The 22,500-nt window shown below is 41.7% G+C and overlaps 1 protein-coding gene across 1 annotated transcript in view; it reads right to left on the bottom strand.

The window, feature by feature from the left end:
- Positions 1-980: 980 nt before the first annotated feature.
- LOC308280682 (WD repeat- and FYVE domain-containing protein 4-like) overlaps positions 981-22,500 on the bottom strand; it is a gene marked incomplete at both ends in the record, with an annotated part of 99,086 nt that continues 77,566 nt past the window's right edge. Inside the window, 10 exons of the mRNA XM_080755005.1 lie at positions 981-1,155; positions 3,384-3,615; positions 7,429-7,610; positions 9,931-10,149; positions 10,876-10,952; positions 17,712-17,955; positions 19,665-19,768; positions 20,637-20,854; positions 21,476-21,566; positions 22,397-22,500. The exon at positions 22,397-22,500 is cut by the window's right edge and continues 414 nt beyond it. Of these exons, the coding sequence (XP_080611131.1) occupies positions 981-1,155; positions 3,384-3,615; positions 7,429-7,610; positions 9,931-10,149; positions 10,876-10,952; positions 17,712-17,955; positions 19,665-19,768; positions 20,637-20,854; positions 21,476-21,566; positions 22,397-22,500 (1,646 nt within the window). The remainder of the gene's footprint in view (positions 1,156-3,383; positions 3,616-7,428; positions 7,611-9,930; positions 10,150-10,875; positions 10,953-17,711; positions 17,956-19,664; positions 19,769-20,636; positions 20,855-21,475; positions 21,567-22,396) is intronic.

Here is a 22,500-nt window from a genome sequence, read left to right on the forward strand (position 1 = left end):
GCTTTATAACCCTCAAAAAGCTTTATTTGGCTCTATGCATACAAACTCATTCAAACTCATTCACACACTGAATGACTTTGTTGTGTGTAATGGCCAGGCTGTTTGTCTGAACGCTAAACAGGCACAGTTGTTTGTCTGACCTCCTGTCTGTTTTCCCTCTGTCTCCTAATTGCTTTATAACCCTCTCTTCAGTTGCACTTCTTCTATAATAATATAACCTAAATTTTCACATTTTATATACTGACCAGGGGTTCTGGTCTGACGTAACATATAAACATGACTGGTTGCAAAGAAGATTTGCGCATGCTGTTTTACAGCATCCCCCATTGCAGTATTAATGATCATACAAATATGAAAATCTATATTTCTTTTTTCGTTACGCTATTAAGGATCACATGCATAATGAAAATCGCCTTTGCACCGCTCACTTCGCACGGGTGCGATTTTTTATTCTATATATATATAATTTATATGGGATATATTTTTGTGGCTTTTTGAGCGGTGCAAAACGCTCCTATAAGTGGGTGTGCATGTGTCCGTAGCCTTTTTCCTCAGCGTTTTGCCATAGTAAAATGTGTGTGCGTAGCATCATGTTTGTCTAGTGATGTCATATGTCGTATGTCTGTAGCCTTTTTCCTCAGTGTTTTGCCATAGCAAATTGTGTGTGTGTAGCATAGCCTGTACATCCTAGATGTAAATCCTAGTCTGAAGATGTTATTCAAGCACGACCACCGCTCACTTCACATTGGGTGTGATTTTTCTGTCTTTATTGATAGGTGTACAGTAGGCTGACAGGGAACGGGGAGAGCGATGGGGGGGGAGGGGGGGGGGGGGGGTGACACGCAGCAAATGTCATCAGGATCGGGACTCGACCCTGCGACGCTGCAAGGGCTGGATTTTTACTAACCTAGGTGCCTGGCCCAGGCCTTGTAGAATCTGCCTCAGGTCTTAATGGGTTAACGCGATAGACATGGTGCAACCGTGAGGTTTCTCCTACCTCTTTGGCAATGAGTCTGCAGTCCACCTTGTTGTACTCCTCCCTGATCTGTGTGACGGTGGTTACCGTGGCCACAGAGGGGTTGATCCCAAACGAGATCCTCTCCTCAGGAAACAGCCTGGCGGGGGGAGGAGGATCCAGCATGTCTGCCTCCTGGCCTGGACACGCAAAACAACGCAGAGCATGGGCGTCACAAAGGGGGGGAAAAGTGGGACTGAGGCGTGATTATGGATCCCACTGGGAAAGATGGATAACCACGCCCCGGACTCATTTTTGAAGCTTGTGATTGGCTGAACCGGACGTAGGGAGCGCTCCGTTGTAGTCACTTGGACCGCGCGAGGTGCACCAAAACCCAATTATCATGGCGTTTATCGTGCGCTTGCCCAGGCCATAAATATAACAATTGCATTCACCACGGCTTCGTAACTCGCGCGGGCACTCGCGCCTGAGGCGCTCGGGCGTGAAGAGCAGGACCAAGGTCCGCTGGCCTTCGCGCCGCTTGCAATGTCGTGGACAATAACTGAAAACGAGCGCTCTATGCCGTTTCCATCCATCTTTCCCAGTGGGATCCATAATCACGCGGGACTGAGTTACTAGGGCCCAAGGAGGTGGAGGGGCCTTCATTATTTTACACTTTAGCTATTGAAAAATAGCAGATCTACAAGCTCACAGCGCGGCACCGAGTGCCGCGCTGCGAGCTTGTAGATCTGCTATTTTTGAAAAGTTGTGAGAATGTGTGCAAATCTTTGAATATACTGTATGTATTTTTTTTTTACATTTGTAACTCATATTTTGCATCTGGGGGGTCCCTGGAAGTAAATATTTTGAGATGGGAGTCCATGGCCAAATACATATCATTTTGGGGGTCCTTCACATGAAAAAGTTTGAGCACCACTGACACAGAAACATAGGTTTAAAAAAAAAAACCTTAGAAGGATTTGAAATATTCAAAGATTCAACAATAGCAGATCTACAAGCTCGCGAGTGCTGCACTGTGAGCTTGTATATCTGCTATTTTTCAATAGTTAAAGCACAAAATAATGCTTAATAATGCGTTCCCAGTCTAAATGTGTTAAACCCCCTCCCCTTATGAAGAACATTCATGGGGGGCCCGCCGTGAATCCTTGTACCCAGGTCCCAGAATTTGGTGCGACGCAGAGCATGCAATGTTGTTATGCAAGGTATAATTGACGGTTGAGAAATAAAAACCCAGGTGTTTATGTTTATGGCACGGCTACTTAACTTTTCAAGACCTATTTGAGGCTGATTCTACAAACGCCTTCTAAATCCTAAACAGTTTTCTGTGGTTCTCAAACTTTTTTTTATGTCAAGGACCCCCAAAAATGTTGGCTGCCGACCCCCCATCTCAAAGTATTTTGTTCCAGAGCACAGATTTGAGTTACAAATGTACACTTTAAAAAGATGTATATTCAAAGATTTGCACACATTTTCATGATTTTTCAAAAATAGCAGATCTCAGTGCAGTGCTATGAGCTTGTGTATCTGCTATTTTTGTATACCTAAATATTAAAATGATGGTTAAAGTGGTTAAAATCTAAAGCGACACAGATGCTTTCCAGGTCTATTAATGAATCAATAAATTGACCCCAAAGTACCAACAAAACGAAGTATTTCCTTGCTAATACAATTATTAAACACCAGGAGCAACTAGGGGTTCAGAGTCTTGCTCAAGGACTCTTTGACACTATCTCTGGGGGAGCCCCAGATCGAACTGGGAATTAGAACTGGTGTTCTAATTACGGTTTCTCTACCCCTGGGCCACTGCCGCCCCTGAAGTAAAAGTACTGAAAACTGGAAATACCCGAGTAAAGTAAAAATACATAAAAATTGTACTTATGTACAATACTTGAGTAAATGTACTTAGTTACATTATACTAGTGGTTCTCAAACTTGGGGTTGGGACCTCAAGTGGGGTCCCCAAAATTTTTGTTGGGGTCCCCAGATGATTAGCTTAATGTCATTGTTTTCCCTCTCACTCAATGGTAAACAAACAAACACACAGTATAAGTGTATACAGGGTATCTGCACATTGCAAGTGACAATTTAAGGACTTTCAAGACCGTATTACTACCAAACTGGTCAAACTGTCAAATATTAAGTAAGCAAGAGGCGAACATTGTGAAAATAGCAGATCTACATGCTCACAACGCCTCGCAACGTGAGTCGTTGTGAGCATGTAGATCTGCTATTTTCACAATATTTATCTGTGGAACCGAGTCACATTACTGTAAATGTAGTACCTACAATTCCAAGTGCTTGTCAGGGTGGGGATCCCCAGTTCAATATGTTTATTTTGGGGGTCACGGCCTAAAAATGTTTGAGAACCTCAGGCTGCTTTACACCACTGCTCAGATCGCTGGCGTACCCGTGTGGCGCAGAGACAGGAAGTTGCCCAGGTAGGCGGTGCCCTGAGCGTAAATGGCGGCCACGGCGTCGCGGCTCAGGCTCTCCTCGAACAGGTAGGCGGGGCCCGCCCTCCAGAGCAGCGCTGCGTGCTCCTTCCACACGGACGGCGTTCCGATCAGCGCGTACACGTCGATGACGGACGTGGGGTCCATGGACACGTACTGGCCGGGGAACGGCTGGATGTACCGCATCTACGCCGTGGGATGCAGAGAAAGATAGATATAAATAGATACTTCTACCACTTTTTCTAGTCACATGTTCAAATACTGGATTCTGATTGGTTTAAAACAGTGGTAAATAGGCCAACAACCTTGAGTTGGCTCATGGTCCCCGCCCACTGAAACAATTAACTAAAGATCCTTGCAAGTTACAACTGTGTTTTCTTTCATTTATATGATAAAAGTGGTAGAAAAGCAATTTACCATTCAAGGTCGTGGGTTGTTGGCTGATTTACCACTGTTTCAGGGTTGTGGCACTCAGCCAACAACCCACTCCCTCTCATCGTAAATGGCTTACTTTTATTATCCCACGGGGGAAATTCAGTTGCCCAGAGAACGCACAACAGTTAAAGGTTACAAGTTACAAAGAGTTAAGAAAAAGAAAAAGTACTGTTGTGTGTACAGTCAAAAAAAGCAAGGCACAATAAAAAGAAGAATATATAAACATAAAGTGTCGAAAAAGCTGTCACAAAAAAGAAGAAAATATACATAAAGTGACCAAGAAACATTCAACACTCATAAGTGACATGTCACACACAAAAAAGCAATACTCAAAGAGAAAGAAAAGTAGGGTTTGTGATACAGTACATCAGGTGGAAATAGAGCCTTCCAGAGCTGGGTGATATTACGATATCCAAATATTGTCTGGGATTTTGGATATTGTAATGCCGTGATATGGCATACAGTATGGCCGGCTTTACACTGCCACTGAAATCTAGCCTGAATCAGATCTGAGTCACTTCAAAAGTGGAATCCGATTTTTTTTTAAATAGTCTAAATCCAAACATGTCACATTCAGGTCACATGAAATCCGATTTTGAAAAACCACATCCAGAGGTAGTTTCAAATCCGATCCATATCGGATCTGAGGACATCTGACACAGTCTGAAAGCAGCGACCACATCCACCCCATTGAGTTATATGCAGGTCACATTCAAGTCACATCAAACTGGCCAAGCGTCACCGAGCGCGGCTGTAAATTACATCATTACAGAGCGCGAGTATTTACTATTTGATTACAGCGCACTGAGCACATGAGAAAAACAAAAGAGAAGAGTGAAAACACGTGAGCTAAACAGTGAAAACGAGAGAGAAGAGCGAAACACGAGAGTAAAGAAAAGAAGAGAGAAAAACAATATTAACGTGTGTTTACTATGGTTTATTATGTCGCATTTCCTGAACGTAATCAGAACGTAATCAACCAGCGTCGCCGTAGTGACGTAACTTCATGACGCCTACGTCGTTACCACGGTAACCAAAGCATACATGTCGCCGCAGGGCAGCTTTGGGCTAACGCTGTCTGAACGCACAGATCAGATCTGTGTCACTTGCAAATGCAGTGTGAAACGTCGGGCCAAAAGATCAGATTTGAGAACAAATCGGATTTGGGCTGGATTTGACTGCAGTGTAAAGCCGGCCTAAGTGCTTTCCTGGTTTTAATCACTGAAGTCTTATTTTATACTTTACATGCATTTCTAAAATTGGAGAAAATAGCTTCTACATCCACTATGTTCGCGATTTGTAACATTTTTGAAAAATGTTAAATCAAATATATTATCCGGAATATCTGCACAATACGATAATATCGATATCGAGGATTTTGGTAAAATATAGAATAGAATTTTGTTCATATCGCCCAGCACTACTTGCATCCCATCCACTCTACTGGGAAAGGGGACAAGCATTTTCTGGTCCCCTTGCTAGTAAGAAGGGATTATCTTCAGAAATAGTGTCATATCCTGGAATAAATTCCTTACCAAAACATTTCTTCACCAATGTGTTTGTAAAGGTGTCTAGTAACACATCCCACAAAGACTGAAATTCTGTTTCCCTAGGAGAATCCGTACAGCTGATGAAAGTTGGAGTCCCATTAAATTAACTATACAGGATAAAACACACCAAAATAAATAAACTAAGGGTTTTGAATGATTCTGAATCCATTGCAAGCATTTGTTTTGCACGGAAAACATTTCTTGGGGTCAAGGCGGCTCCCACAAAACTTTGAAAAGTGATGACTCATCACTAAACAATAATTGTATGGGGGCTGTTTCTACCCCTAGTTTGACCCCTCACATGCTACTTAAAGCATATTTATTTTGGTGTGTTTTATCCTGTATAGTTAATTTAATGGGACTCCAACTTTCATCAGCTGTAACGGATTCTACTAGGGAAACTGAATTTCAGTCTTTGTGAGATGTGCTACTAGACACCTTTACAAACACATTGGTGAAGAAATGTTTTGGTAAGGAATTTATTCCAGGACTTTTTAAGATATTCCCTTCTTATAGGGTAGGGGACACTTTTACAGCTTCACCCTGCAGATGGTTGCTCAGGTGGCTCTGATGAGCACATGGCTCCAATGGGTTAAGTGTCTTTCTCAGGGAGTTGGACACTTCGACATGTAGACTAGGTGAGTCAAGGGTCAAACTGGCAACCTATAGATTCCCAGTCACTGTTGGATGTCCAAAACTATTACTTTGTCAGGATTCAAATAAAAAAAATGCAAAAGTAGCAGATCTAGAAGCTCGAAATGGGACGTTTTGTGCCTCGCTTCAAGCTCGTGGATCTGCTACTTTTGATACTTTTGTGTGACGCTGAAGTTCAGGCACGTGCACACATGGACATCAAAGGGGGCTCGAGCCCCTGCCCTTTTATCCGTCTGTAAAAAGTGCCCTCTCCAGACCATGAATGCAGTTTTTAAGAGAATTGCTTGTCCAAACTCTCCTGAATGCAGCAATTGCAGCATCTTATGTTGAAAGAATTCACCCTTTGTCAAGTCCTGCCCGTTGTACCGCCCCTCTTCACACCCATTGGTTTCTGTGTCTTGGTGGGACATTCGGTGGGACATCCACTTCCATTTTAATTCAGTTGCTTGCTATTTTTATTCTGTGTGTTCCGTTCTAATTTCAAACTTTGTTTCAGTAAAATGGAGCTGCTCAGTGGCAGTATAGTGACTCAGCATGTTTTTAAATGTTTTTATTTCTCCAAAAATTATGTCTTAGCAAATTCAACATAAAAAAGGCGGAACCAGGGCAGGACAAGGCAGATAGAGCCTGCTGGTTGGTCAGTCAGGGACCAACCAGAAGGCTAACAAAGGGTGAATTGCCCTATCTGTGTAGAAATCCATGCCGTAACGCCACATCTCCAGTATTCACTTGATTATGCTTAGTTCAGTGTGGTATCAAGCACCAAAATAACAGACCTCCAAGCTCACAACGCAACGTGTTGTGAGCTTGGAGGCCTTTTAGAAATGTCATCTCTAACATTCTCTGCATGTCCCTGATGAAGTTTGTCCCTGTTTCTTTCCTCGTATACCAGGGTTCCCCAATTAGTTTTCCCCAAGGGCCGAATTATGTCTAGGGTACCAAGCCGAGGGCCACAACATTGCAGGGGGCGACGGTGGTGTTCCCACTACTCCAGCGTCAGTTTTCGTCGTTGTCGGGTGAAAATCTTGTATGTCCAAAACCGTTCGTTTTGAATTTATCATTATAAAAATATTTAAACTAAGATTTAAACTAGTGAAAACAGCCAATCTACAAGCACACAACGCCTCGCGGTAGATCTGCTGCTTTCACTACTTTTGTGCGACGGCCATGTATGATTTGCGAAAGAACGTACAAATCTGGAGATACGAGATTTCCACCCGACAACGACGATATACTAGTGTTGTTACTGCTCTTATACCACCATTATTACTGGGGTTGGTGTGGGCCAGACAGTATAGCCCCCCGCGGGCCGCAAATGGCCCCGCGGGCCGCCTATTGGGGAACCCTGCCGTATGTATACCTTTCCCGTTCCGACCGTCCCGCCGTTGAGGTACGCAGAGACCCGGCAGCTCTTCTTCATGTCCTTGGCCAGCACCACGGCCAGGTGGTGCCACTGCCCCGACACCAGCAGGCTGGAGCAGCGGAACCTCAGCGAGCCTGGCAGGGCGCTGGGGCTGCCCGACACCTCGGGTTCCATCATATCTGATCCAACAGGACAGCAAGAGAGAGAGAGATTTTCAAAGTATTTTTTTTAGAAATGAAAAAGAATTCAAGCTTTTTTCAAAAAATGTTTATACTGTACATAAAAAATAAAAACTCTATAACAAATTCCTTAACCCATTGAGACCTGAGGCAGATTCTTAAAAATGTCTTTTAAATCCTAATGGTTTTCTGAAAAAACGTATGTTTCTATGTCAGTGGTGCTCAAACATTTTAATGTCAAGGACCCCTAGGATTACATGTATTTGACCGCGGACCCTGTTAGGATAAATTATGATACATAATTATGTTATTGGTGTATGAGTCTCATATGACCATATAAAGGCATAATATGAACTGAACGTACAGTATAGAGACCACATTTTGGTCGCATACTGTAGGTTCAGGCAAACTGATTAAAGGTCATAATAACTTTGAATGCCCTGAATAGAATCATGTTTTGGTTTATACTGTATGTCACCAGACTCACTGTCTTCCTCTGTCTGATATAAGTCACTAGTGGTGGAAAACACTACGTGGCACTTTCTTCCTACTACTTCCTTGTTATGATCTGGGAACGAATCAATGAGTTCCACGATCTTACTGTCCTAACTGTACCCTTTATATACTGAATGTAAACTCCATTTTAAGAGAGAGAATGCTCGACCTACCGTTAGGGTGGGGAGAGATTTAGAACTGTCTGTCTACCTTGTCTGTCTCTCCTCAATACAGCAATCTAAGATCAGTCCTTTGGCTCTTTGTCTTATTTTAACTATGGATTTAGAGATCCATAATTTATTAATAGACCCCATCTCAAATATTGTTCCAGGGGCCCCAAGAAAGAAAGATTTAATTACATATGTACGCTTTAAAAAATATATATTCAAATTCAAATATTTGCTAAAAATGTCATGATTTCACGATTTGTGCAAATCTTAGATTATACATTTTTTTTTTTTTTGTAACTTTGTAACTCAAATGAATTCAAGGATCCACATGAGTGGAAAAAGCAGCACACCAGAATGAGAATACAAGACGGGCTCAGATGTTAAGTTCCATTTTATTCTGAACGCTGATGCGTTTCGGCATGAAGCCTTCTTCAGAGCAAGTAACTCAAATCTTTGATTCTCTGGGTCTCTGGAACAACATATTTTGAGATGGGGTCCGTGGCCAAGTGATTCTGGGGGTCCTGGACATGAAAAAGTTTGAGTATCACTGATCATAGAAACATAGAAGGATTTAGAAGACATTTTGTAGAATCAGGTCCTCAGGTCAGGTACCAGTAAGACTCCCTAATCGGGAGATAAGCGACCGTCAGGTCACAGCGTGATTTTAGGGCAAAAATGTGTAGGAGCAGTGTCCAAAAATGTGTTTGGAAAAAGCAGCCTGATGGTGGCACTATATGGGACAGATCCATGTTGATGACATGAGTGTAGATATACTGTGTAGCGATTCGCGTGATTTTAGGGCCAAATGTGTACGAGTAGTGTCCAAAAATGTGTTTTAAAAAATCTGCCTGAAGGTGGCGCTATATGGGACAGATCCATGTTGATGAGATGAGTGTAGACATACTGTGTACCGATTTGCGTGATTTTAGGGCAAAAGTTGTAGGAGCAGTGTCCAAAAATGTGTTTTGCAAGAATTGGCCTCATGGTGGCGCTAGAAGAGGGCCATGTGAGAATTGATGGGTTGTTGTTTGGCAGGCAAGGAGTGTGTGTGCAAAATTTGGCATGGATCGGGGCAACGGTTGCGGAGATATGAGCAGGGCAAAAGTGTGACGTGTGACTGACTGACTGACGGACTGACGGACGGACAGCCGGTGGAGGTTTTGATAGTAAATGCGACCTGACGGTCACAATAATGGGTAATCCTAATCTCTCTCTCTCTCTTAGGGCTGTTACAATTACTACATAATCGTCTAATCGCAATTATTTGAGGTAAATCGCAATTTCTTTTGCATAATCGTCATAATCGTTTCCATGTTGAGAAATGTTAATATAGTTTCAGACGCTTTCGCGACGCATTGTGAGCTTGTAGATTGGCTATTTCCACTATCAATGTTCTTTTTTAAGCATAAAGTTGTCAAGTATGTCGGTCATTTCTTTGTATATTTAAGTTGTGTCATAATTGCCATGTGCAACTTCAAAGCCTACAAGCCAAACAGAAATGTAATTGTCAACGACAAAAACACAATTAAATTGTTAATCGCAATTATTTGAGTGACAATTAATCGTCATGTAAAATGTCATAATCGTGACAGCCCTACTCTCTCTCTCTCTCTCTCTCTCTCTCTCTCTCTCTCTCTCTCTCTCTCTCTCCTCACCGAGGAATGTGAAGGGCTCCTCTTCGGTGGAGATGACCAGGCATCCGTCGCAGGCCGAGAAGGAGACGGACAGACAGACGTAGTGGTGCTCGGCGCGGGACATGTGGCGCACCACGGACAGCAGCCGGATGGGGTGCGAGTCGCAGGCCGAGCTGAACCTGTTGATGTGGAACCAGCAGGAGTAGGACAAACCCGCCGCCGGGGGGAAGCCACGGCACTCTGGGGAAATAAAGAAAGACACAAGACAGTTCTGTTAATGCCTTTTGGTTCACACAGGTCCTTGAGGGTGGATTTCCAAAATGTTACTTTTCAGGATTCGAATTCCGAAATAGCAAAAGTGTGGTAGCACTGTCGCCTCACAGCTAGAAGGTTCTGGGGGCGTGTTCTCTCCTCCGAGGCCTCAAGTGCCCATACCCTAGGTGGGATTAGCCAAAGGGCCTTTCTGTGTGGAGTTTGCATGTTCTCCCTGTGTCTCCTAGGGTGGTACTAGGTACTCTCACAAAAGACCTTACGGAGGGGAAAGGAACTGGTTGGAATAACGTGTTCCTTCCACGCGCTACGTCCAACCGGGGAAACTCCCCCGTCATGTGAAAAGAAACAGCTTGGACTCCTCGTGCATAGAAGGAAGCATGAGGCCAGTGCGTTGCTGAGGGAGTGTAGCGCCCAGGATTACATTAAACAAAAATGGGTTCCAAAAATTGTGGGATAAAAAAATAAAAAGATTAAAAAAAAAAAAAACGAAAGAAAGAAAAAGCAGCAGATCTGTGAGCTCTGTGTGACACTGTAGTACGATCAAGTAGGGGTGTTACTTTACGGAAAAAAAGTGAAGATAAGGTTTCTGCCCAGACGGCGACGAAATGTAAAAGGTTGAGAATCACTGCATTCTATAATCTACTCATTCATAAACAATTTGGATAATATTGGATCTAGAAGTTCTTCTCTTACCTCCTCCTACTCCTCCAGTTGGGATGGAGTCTGCGTTGACTCCTTTCACTGTAGCCAGAGACGGTAGGACCAGGCATCTGTCCAACACAGAGCAGCAACAAATAACACTTGTGACATAACTCTCTCAATTTAATTTCAAAAGCTTTATTGGCGATTCATATTTACTCAAGATACTACTTGTGGCAAGTAAAAAAGCCATAACTAAGAATTGGTTGCAGAAAAACATTCCTACTATAGACCTATATGTTAACATTGTGAAACAATTGCATGTTATGGAACAAATGACCTACTCTCTGAGACTCCAAAAGGAGGCAGGAGAAAGGAAATGGGAGAAATGGCTAAGACATTTGGGTGAAGCAGCTGAAGCTCTTTATGAAGGTTGATGATATCCTACATGTACATGTTATTTACTAATCCTATAAATATAACTGCCTGACAACTGTACCGGGCGTCCCATGACCTATTTTATTTTATTTATGTACCTTATTTTTTATCTACTTTTTTTGTCTGTCTTGCTTGTTGTCTTATTGTTTTGTATTGTTGGAAAATTGAAAACCATTGAGAAATAAAGAGTAAAAAAAAAAGCGGTAACACTTTATATTAAGGATGCCTTTATAATGCATTATAATGCTTTATAAGCTCATTTATAATGCATTATAACGCACTTATAAGGCATTATAACACTCGTTATAAATGTTTACCAGTAAGACTCCCTAATCGGGAGATAAGCGACCGTAGGTGGCTTATCTCCACAAATAGGGCAAAAATGTGTTTTTCCCAAATCTTCCTGATCCATGTTGATGACATGAGTGTAGACATGCTGTGTAGTGATATTCGTGATTTTAGGGCAAAAACTGTAGGAGCAGTGTCCAAAAATGTGTTTTAAAAATCGGCCTGAAGGTGGCGCTAGAATAGGGCCATGTGAGAAATGAGGGGTGGGGTCTCCGCGTTGCCTTGGCGGACGAATAAGTACCGGCCCCGGCTCTCCCGGACGCTCCTAGCCCGAGTTACGGCATTTTATGTGCGCTGCAGTGGCAGGGGGTCCTCCACTGGGGGCGCCACCACTTTTGCATCCGTTCTGGAGCACCAGGAGTCGGTGGTCCCGGGAATTCCCCGTGAGCAGCCCCGTTGGGGTGGTCATTTGGTCATTTTTGCACATTTGGTCATTTTTTACATCTGGGGGTCCCCCAGGGACCTGGGGGTCCCTGGGGCTCCGGGGGTCCTTGGAGGTTGTAGTTTGGCAGGCAAGGAGTGTGTGTGTAAAATCTGGCATGGATCGGGTCAACGGGTGCGGAGATATAAGCAGGGAAAAAGTGTGACGTGTGAGCACATTTGGTCATTTTTTACATCTGGGGGTCCCCCAGGGACCTGGGGGTCCCTGGGGCTCCGGGGGTCCTTGGAGGTTGTAGTTTGGCAGTCAAGGAGTGTGTGTGCAAAATCTGCCATGGATGGGGGCAACGGTTGTGGAGATATGAGCAGGGCAAAAGTGTGACTCACTGACTCACTGACAGACAGCCTGTGGAGGTTTTGGTAGTAAATGCGACCTACGGTCGCAATAATCATGTATGTATAACAGCTTATAACAGTTTATAACCACGTTTATAACGCATTATTAAGTGCTGGTTATAATGCGTTATAATGCAAAGTGCAACAGCACATTATAACTACCATAACTTACTTAGCTATAATGTGTCATAATGCATTATAACCTATGTGTTTATTAAATATAATAATCACCTATAATATGCTATAGCATGACTTTGAGACCTTTAAGTAAAGTGATGACATTTATTAATGGTTATTAGCAATTGTATCATACTATAATACCTTATAGCACAACATAGTGACCTTTAAGTAAAGTGACAACATGATTTAATGGTTATTAGCAGTTGTATCATATTATCATATATTGACACTAAAATAAGACAAATAAATTCTCTTTATTTCACGGATTGGCATATCTCAAATACAGTATGGCATGTGAGGTAAACAAAACTGTCCAAACTACACAACAAAGTGTGAATACTAGAAATAGAGGTAAATAGTGTACCTAGTAAAAAATAGTTTAGGCTACTAGCTTTACTCAGGAAAGTGTGAAACTCTAAAATTACAAAATGACAGAAACTCAGATATGAGAATGATATACAACAATATGCAAATGAAAATTATACCACGCATGTTGTATCACTACACAATAACATACACAAATAGTATGAGGCCTACAAAACATTAAACCAACACAAACATAAGAGGCCTAATTAGCTGTTATATACAAAGTCTAAAACTTCACATAAAAGACCATAAGTGTGTCTACATGTCAGCATTACAACCGCTTTTACACATGCTAAACAACTAAAATAAAAACTAATTGTAACATGAATCAGCATACCTTATGGCTACTACAGTACATAGCAGCATGGCTACATAGCAGTTAGCATATTAACAAAACATACTGTACAGTTCACACATGAGAATTATGCACCTATGAACTATCAAACAATTGCACACTTCTATGCTAAAAAAGCAGCTTACAGAATACAGACAATGCCATGTGTAAACCATGAAGGACAGTATATGAAGGACAGTAGCAAAATGGAGCTGCCTCTAGCAATATCTTCAGAATGAATAATGAGAAGCACTTCCTGTTTGCGAGGTTATCAAAATAAGATGCGTGTGCAAATACAAAGAACAACCACCAGGGGGTGTCACACGTAAAAGTATAGTACAAATATTAAGGTATACATGAGTTAACACTCATCTGTCTTGTAGAAACAGATGCTTACTGCTTTGAAAACCAAGTCGGAAGGTTTTTCAAGTGCTCAAACATTATGAATACACAAGTTTGATTTAAATGGCAGTTTCAAATTGTATGGGCAGGAAGTTACAATTAACCTTAAAACAATAAATCTAATCTATGAGTATTAATTAATTACATCTTACAATTTAATGACACCTTAAATAAACAAATACCACTCAAATGCATATTTAATATCAAACTGACCATACACGATTCGGGAGAATGCTTTTGTCAAAAAAGAAATGCGTAATGTATTGACACAAGTTTCATATTAAATGAGAATTTTAGTGGTATTAGTTTATTTAGGTTGTTATTAGATTGTAAGATTGAATTATTTGCTTTGACTGCTATGATTAGTTTTAGAAAAAAAAAATGTGGATTGTCTCAACATTTTAAGGTTAATTGTAAGTTCGTGCTCATTTATTTTGAAACTGGCATTTCAATTAAACTTGTGTATTCATAATGTTTGATCTCTTGAAAAAGGTCTAATGTAACCTTCCAACTTGTTTTTTATTATATTTGACACCCCTGGATCTGTGTACTTGCAAACTTGTATCTTATTTTGATAACCTCGCAAACAGGAAGTGCAAACAGGAAGAACAACTCATTCATTCTCAAGATATTGCTGCATGTTGCTGCTGTCCTTTATATGATGTCCTTCATGGTTTACACATGGTTACACATGGCATTGTCTGTAAGCTGCTTTTTAGCATAGAAGTGTGCATTAGTTCATATGTGCAGAATTCTCAAGTGTGAACTGTACAGTATGTTTGGTTAATATGCTAGCTGCTATGTAGCCATGCTAACTAGGCATAAGCTAATTTATGTTAGTTTGTTTTTATTTTGTTGTTTAGCATGTGTAAAAGCGGTTGTAATGCTGACATGTAGTCACACTTATTAGAGTTCTCAAATTCGGCCCGAACCCGACCCTACCCGACCCGACCCGACGTTATCGGGCCGAGCCGGGCAAAAATTATAATAATTAGTCGGGCCGGGCCGGGCTCCGGGCTCCGTCACTCAAGCAACAGAGAACAGGCGCATATTGCTGTCTGCCTGTCTTCAGCGCAGCACTGAAACCTGCCTAAGTTCCTAACCAATGGACCAAGGATAATCGGTGACGCATACGGAAGTATAGTCTATCATTCTCATAGAGCAGTCTGGTTGTTGTGATGACATCACAATCGAAACCTTTGGATATACGGAAGTCTGTCACAGGCAGCGAGTCAGCGTTAGCTCTGTGTGTAGCGGCTACGATGAAAGTTTGGAGCTGCATGTTAAATTAAAAGGCAGCAGGCAGTTTCACAAGTTTGTAATAAGTTATAAATCGAAGAAAAGTACATTCAAAGCGGAACCAACCTGGATATTATTGACAAGGACTTAAGAGGATTGTATTAACAACAACATCAACATGACCAACCTAAAAGCACCATACGTTGACATCCTCTTACCTTATAGAGACGATCATCTCGGCTGGTAAGATATTATTAATTCCATTATGCTTTCTGGTTAATCAAGTGTCCTTTGCTGCTGCTGTGTGCATTTATATTAAAGGGTTTACAGCCGCAGCGCGCCGCTTATTACGTGCCTGAGTTGTATATGTTTAAGCATGGTGGTCAGGTGGTGTCGCGCACTAAACAACAGATCTGCAAGCCCAGAATGCAAGCCAGATGAACACGTTTTGGGTTTATAGATCTGTTTACAGTTTACAGTTTAGGCATTTAGCAGACGCTTTTAATCCAAAGCGACTTACAATAAGCAGATAACATCACAATAATAAACAAGATAATATGTCAGAACATCAACAATATAACAAATGCAAATGGATATTTATCTAGAAAAAACACAGTATAATCAAAGTTCTAAAAACCTAAAGACAAAAAACTAATGCTAACTAGCTTCATGTATGGTCACTGACTTTTCTGTAGTGCTAAGGGTTTAGGTGGAGTCTGAAAAGGTGAGTCTTCAGTCCACGGCGAAAGCTAGCGAGTGAGTCCGTTGTTCTAAGTGCGACAGGGAGTTTATTCCACAACTTGGGGGCCAGGAGGGCAAACTGTCTCGGACGAGTGGATTTTTGCCGAGCCAGCTGCTGCCTGCGTTTGATGCGTGACCGTTGAAAGGACGAAACATAAATCACGCAGGCAGCGACAACGGCAGGGAGAGAGAGGATGAGAGCTGTATGATTGAGATTGACTGTTGACAACAACAGGGATTAACGTTAGCACATTTTGTGCAGAACCTTGCATGTTTCATGAACAATTTAACATGTGAAGTTGCCAACTATTATATGTCCGTTCTCTCACTGTTGTAATTTGAGACACTGGTGCTGCCTACTGGCGACGTTTCTTTTTTCTCTCTCTCTCTCTCTCTCTCTCTCTCTCTCTCTCTCTCTCTCTCTCTCTCTCTCTCTCTCTCTCTCTCTCTCTCTCTCGGGCTTTCGGGTTTTCGGGCCGAAAATGATGATAATTGTTAGGGTCGGGCCGGGCTTCGGGTCGGCCCACTCGGGCCCAGTTAGGGCCGGGCCTTAATTTTCAGGCCCGTTGAGAACTCTAACACTTATGGTCTTTTATGTGAAGTTTTAGACTTTGTATATAACAGCTAATTAGGCTTCTTATGTTTGTATTGGTTAAATGTTTTGTAGGCCTCAAACTATTTTTGTATGTTATTGTGTAGTGATACAACATATCATTTTCATTTTATTTTAATGTTGTATAATGTATGTCATGAGTTTCTGTCATTTTGTAATTTTAGAGTTTCAGACTTTCCAGAGTAAAGCTAGGAAAAGCAACTGTTTACCTCTATTTCCAGTATACACACTTTGTTGTGTAGTTTGGACCGTTGTGTTTACCTCACATGCCATATTTGAGATATGCCAATGCGTGAAATAAAGATGTCTTTGAGAATTTCTTTGTCTTAATATTTATTGTCACTTAACTTAAAGTAAACGTAATGCTATAGGGTATTATACTATATACAACTGCTAATAACCATTAAATAATTCTGTCACTTTACTTAAAGGTCACTATGTTGTGCTATAAGGTATTATAGTATGATACATTTGCTAATAACCTTTAATTCATGTTGTCACTTTACTTAAAGGTCACTATGTTGTGCTATAAGGTATTATAGTAGGATACAATTGCTAATAACCATTCATTAATGTTGTCACTTTACTTAAAGGTCTCAAAGTCATGCTATAGCATATTATTGATGATTATTATATTTAATAAACACATTGGTTATAATGCATTATGACACATTATAGCACTTCTCTATATGCCTGTATAACTAAGTAAGTTATGGTAGTTATAATGTGCTGTTCCACTTTGCATTATAACACATTGTAACCAGCACTTAATAATGCATTATAAACGTGGTTATAAACTGTTATAAGCTGTTATACATGATTATAAACATTTATAACGAGTGTTATAATGCCTTATAATATAATAATATAATAATAATAAAGGCATCCTTAATATAAAGTGTTACCAAAAAAGCTTTATTGGCATGATAAAATATGTCTTACATTGCTAACGGCCTACATGATAATACTATGGGATGGGGCGAGTTGGCATAAAAAGTAGCAGATCCGCAAGCTCGAGCTTGTGGATCTGCAACCTTTTCCGCGTTTGAATTTGAATCCTGAAAAGTAATTGTTTTGTTTTGTTTCCACCCGACAGAGACAATAGGGACTTTAAGCCAGGACGGCTACGGCAGTCCGCTACGTTAACCGGACATGGATCAGTGCTCGATAGATAAACCTGCTTGCCGTCACAGCCCTTCCTACTACGGCAGAAACTAACTTTCCACGTAGCGTCTACAACGACTGCTGCATAGACGCGTCAACATGGGAACCAAAGAGTTCAATAAAAGCATCATAGCAGCTGAACTTCCGCTTAGCGGTGCAGTCCAGAAAACTGTGCTTGCTTAAACTCCCTAATATATGTTTTATGTCCCTGTTTTTTTTGTGACACACACAAGGCTGCTGTATACCTTCAATTCAATTCTCAAAGGCACACAACACGACACCGAGACTCACCCGTAGCCGCTCTCGCTCATGTCAAACTCCACGAAGGCAGGAGAAGAGGACAGGCGGGGCGGTCTGAAGTTGGGCGGCGCGGTCATGGACACCAGGCTGATGATCTGGTGGAGAGGCAGAGGGGAGCCCCCCACCGGGGAGGAGGCCGGAGATCTGAGCAGGCTGAAGGAGCGCTTGAACGTCCCCGCCAAAGAAGACCCTCCCCCCGTCTCCCACTCCTCTATCGAGCCGTCTGCCTCCATGCCTGTGGGGACAAATCATTATCAACGATGTCATGAATTGAGACTAGAAAAGCTGAGGGGGTGTGTGTGTCCGTTAAGAACATCCAATGTAATGGTTTAAATCAGTGGTTCTCAAACTAGAAACATTATAAAGGGATAAAATTAGGGATGTACCGAAAGGATAATTCTCAGAAACTGAATACCGAATATTGGAAACTCTTGGCTGAAAACCTAATACCGAATAGCCGAATTTTGTATTATATATAAAATGATTAAAATGATTGTGATGGTGTATTAACTACTTTAGATGGGGACCCCCTTGGAAACCCCCGCCCCCCAAGTACCCCACTTTAACCCTTAAGTGCTGTTCGGGTCATTTTGACCCGTTTTACATTTTCATTTGGAAAAAAAAGGTAGAAGTTTAAATTGTTTCCACCTGAAACTCACTGGCCTTAAAGATTCTTCTGAGATGAACATGTAAAAAAAATATTTTTGCACTACACCCATGCTACACCCCCCTCATATTTTTTGAACCTTAAGTGCTGTTCGGGTCATTTTGACCCGGAAGCACAGATGCACAGAAATACACAGTATTAACACAGAAATACACTGTGTTTAGCCAAAACACAGACACACAGTCACCCCCACTTCTAACACCCCCCTTCCGAAGCCCCATTCCGAACCCTCCCCCCCCTTCCGCACCCCCCCCCCCCCCCCACCCCACACTTAACCCCCCCCCCCGATGCACAGAAATGCAAGGAATCATGTACAAACACAGATACACAATCACCCCCTAACCCCTTCCACCCCTCTTCCCTCCAACCCCCCTCACCTCACCCTTACCCCAACCCCCCCCCCACCTCCCTCCCACCCCCCCTCCCCCCGCCACCCCAGATGCACAGAAATAAAATAAAGCATACTGTATACTAACACAGACACACAGTCACCTCCCCCCCCCTCCCCCCTCCTGTCGCCCTCACCCCCCCCACAGCCCACACCCTTCACCCCCTCTCCTCCTCACCCCTCCCCTCCTCACCCCTCACCCTCACTTATCTGAAGTTTTCCTTGTGACTGTACTGTATCTTAGGGGATATTTTACATTATTTTACATAAACATAAGGTGCTGTAAAGTAACACTGTATTTCAGGGGTGCTGTGGATGAAAATGTTGTTTACAGGGGTTCCCTGAGACCAAAGTGTTTGAAAACCTGTCCTAGTGTATACATTCAAGTGTATATTCATATGTGACGTTCATGTGTGTTCACATTCAGCTCTTGATGTCCTGTTCTTGAACCACACATATTCAATTAATAAGCATGTTGAAAAAAAAAAAAAAAAGAAGTTCATAAAAATATTGTCTGATTTTCATTTTGTCCTATAAGCATGAGAAATATTGCCCAGTATTAAATAAAGTCGTTTTTTTACATGAATTTCAGCTAAATCATTAAAAACGCCTAGCTCTTTCAGTGTTTAATGTGATATAGCAAAGCAGAAATGCAAACATTTACCATATATATCATATGAATTGATTGGTATTGAGTCAAAGTCAATGTATCATGATGATTTGTTAAGTAAAAATTTATATTAGTGTTGTTTTTTTTAAACCAAATATCCCTCGGGTCAAAATGACCCGAACAGAACGAAGGTGTAGTGAATCTGAACAGAACTTAAGGGCAAGCAATAAGTGTGAGTGATTGTTATAATTCTAATAATCCAGAGTGTTGATTCTCTACCTTTTGAGATGGGAGTTGTCGTATGTAATGAATGATCTTCTTCCTGTCCATTGTTCACCTTGTCTGCTAAGCACATGAGAGGGTCCGCTAGACACAGGAACTTCCTGAAGAATAACAACAAGCATAAAGGAAAAAATCACACCCAGTGTGAAGTGAGTGGGCGTATTTATTGTTAATTTCCTGCATCCTGCAAAGCTTGGCCAATGTGGGATGGGGCGGGACATTAATACGTACAAACAGACAAAGCCAGATGTAGGAGCGGTTAGCACCGCTCAAATTAAGCATCACAATATTACATTTTTGTTGTGATGTGATGTCAATATTAGCCTAGTTCAGTTGGACAGAACCGTAAAGACGTATTTTCTTTCAATTACGCTCTCCATGAAGCCTCAAATTCATGAAGACTTTCTTGTTTTTGTCGCATTCCTAAGCCAATATTTCGATGACCTACTACTCAGTAGGAGACTCAATTGAGTCACCCGAAAATAAATCATTTTTTGGGTGAACTACTCCTTAAAACACTTTTAAGGGCCATTCACACTGAGCACTGAGCACTATAACAAGAAATCTTTTGAAATAAAATGTCGCCAACCAATCATCAAGAACGATGATACACAAAAGAAGAAGATTATAACTATAACTATAAAATATTCAAAAAATCGTTCTAAGCCAAGTGGATCACAGTGTTCACACCAACCATAAGAAAAATACAATGGTGAAAGATATAGTTATAATTATCTTTATAGTTATCGTGCCCAGTGGGAATGACACTTTAACCTGGCGTCCCTCTCTGTTTTGGGCAGCAAACATTTTCAAAACTCAGGAAAATTAAGCTCTTTTCAATAGTGTGAACTAAGGGCTTAAGTGTTTTAAACAAAACCCTGTACTTGTGCTAACCAATATACCAATAAATATCGTCTCTATCGGGTGGAATCCTCATATGTCCAAAACCTTATGTTTCCACCACTGTACCTGAGCTCAGACTGTGTGATGGCCTGAGAGGACAGCTTCTCAAGGATGCGCGTGACGGGCAGGTGCAGCGGGTGGTCTGGAGCCAGCAGCATGGCCTTGCAGTGGGTGAGCAGGGTGGGCACCAGACCCCCCTCACCACACATCACCTGGCGGTTCCTCTCAGACTTGACCAGGGCCTGGACGTGATGGGCCACCGAGAACTGCACCTCTGTGGACAGCTGAGAGAAAGAGAGAGAGAGAGAGAGAGAGAGAGAGAGAGAGAGAGAGAGAGAGAGAGAGAGAGAGAGAGAGAGAGAGGAAGGATTAAACATGAATGATTAACCTGTTCAAAAGGCGTCACAGTGTGATGCGTTTTGAGCTTGTAGATCTGCTATTTTGGAATCCTGAAAAGTATATATATATTTTTTTTATTTATTTCAAATGCATTTACATGGTCTTATGTTAACTTTATTAACTTAAATACAAAGACATAAAAAAAGACTAGTACTAGTCATTAAGCTACTAATATAGACTGAAGTAATTAAAGCAATCCTGAAAAGTATATATATATTTTTTTATATTTATTTCAAATGCATTTACATGGTCTTATGTTAACTTTATGAACTTAAATACAAAGACATAAAAAAGACTAGTACTAGTCATTAAGCTACTAATATAGACTGAAGTAATTAAAGCAATCAATAATCAGTATTCCTATATTATCCTGCTGGTCGCATTAAGTGAAGGTGGGGCCCCTGGGCCGCCAGTTGCCCATGTATGCCCTAGTCTATTATAATAGAGAACTTATGTTTGCCCTAACGCCTCCAAACAGGACAGGTACAGTATAGTATATACAGTACCTGTGGGTCCTCTGGTGTGAACACTGCTGGCAGTAGAGTCATGATGACACGCACCGCTCCAGGATGAAGAATAGTGTGGTCATAGGTGAACCTGGCAGATTGAGTCAGTTTTAAATTAGGTCACAGAAGCCTACAACTATACAGTAACATTTTCAGTGTTCATGTACTTTTGTTTTGTTTGTTGCCGACTATGGTGTTTTGCTTCCATTTGTTCTTATGAGAGTGCACAAACGGACCCTTATTACCTTAGTAACCCTTAATACCCTTATTGACTCTGGGGTACAAAGGGAACCAAAATAACGGTCCATCAGGCATCATAGCCTAGTATGTGGTATGCGCCTTGACCACTAGGCCAGCAGCCGCCCGCTCTGTGTTTTTAATATCATCTCCATCAGGTGGAAACCTCAAATTCAAATTCAGATCTACAAGCTCAAAAAAAATCGAGATCGCAAAACCGCAACTTTTGATGCTTTTGTGTGACGCTGTGGCATGATTAAGGCGTTGATTTACGAAAAAGCATATTGAGAGATTGGAGACAGGAGGTTTCCACCCGACAGCAACGGGACTAGAGACTAGGGATGGGACTATAATCGCTATTATCGTTTACCGTGATAAAAAAACGATAATCGTATCGTGGAGATTAAAATTTATGGTGAAATCGTCCTCTGTCATGCACTGGAATCAATTCACCTTTTATTTGCCAAGCTGCATATCAGGTACCACTTAAAACCCTGTAAATAACATACAGTCATTTTTTTCCACTCTCTACCAAATCTCTTTGAGCTTGTAAATCTGCTATTTTTGGCAAATGTTCTGTCCCAGGATAATAGATGTTGGGGATATCACAATAATATCATAAATCGCAATATGAATTTTCATATGGTCCCATCCCTAGTGTAGACCGGGACGACTGGGCCGTACCTGGACTGTGAGAAGACGGAGGAGACACTGAACGCAGCGTTCCTCGACCGTCCCTGCGCGTCCTCCGGCACCGCCTGCGGATCAGAACCGGCAGCGTCCGCTCC

This window comes from Nannobrachium achirus (genome assembly GCF_963921795.1).
Source record: "Nannobrachium achirus genome assembly, contig: SCAFFOLD_247, whole genome shotgun sequence".
Classification (NCBI taxonomy): Eukaryota; Metazoa; Chordata; class Actinopteri; order Myctophiformes; family Myctophidae; genus Nannobrachium; species Nannobrachium achirus.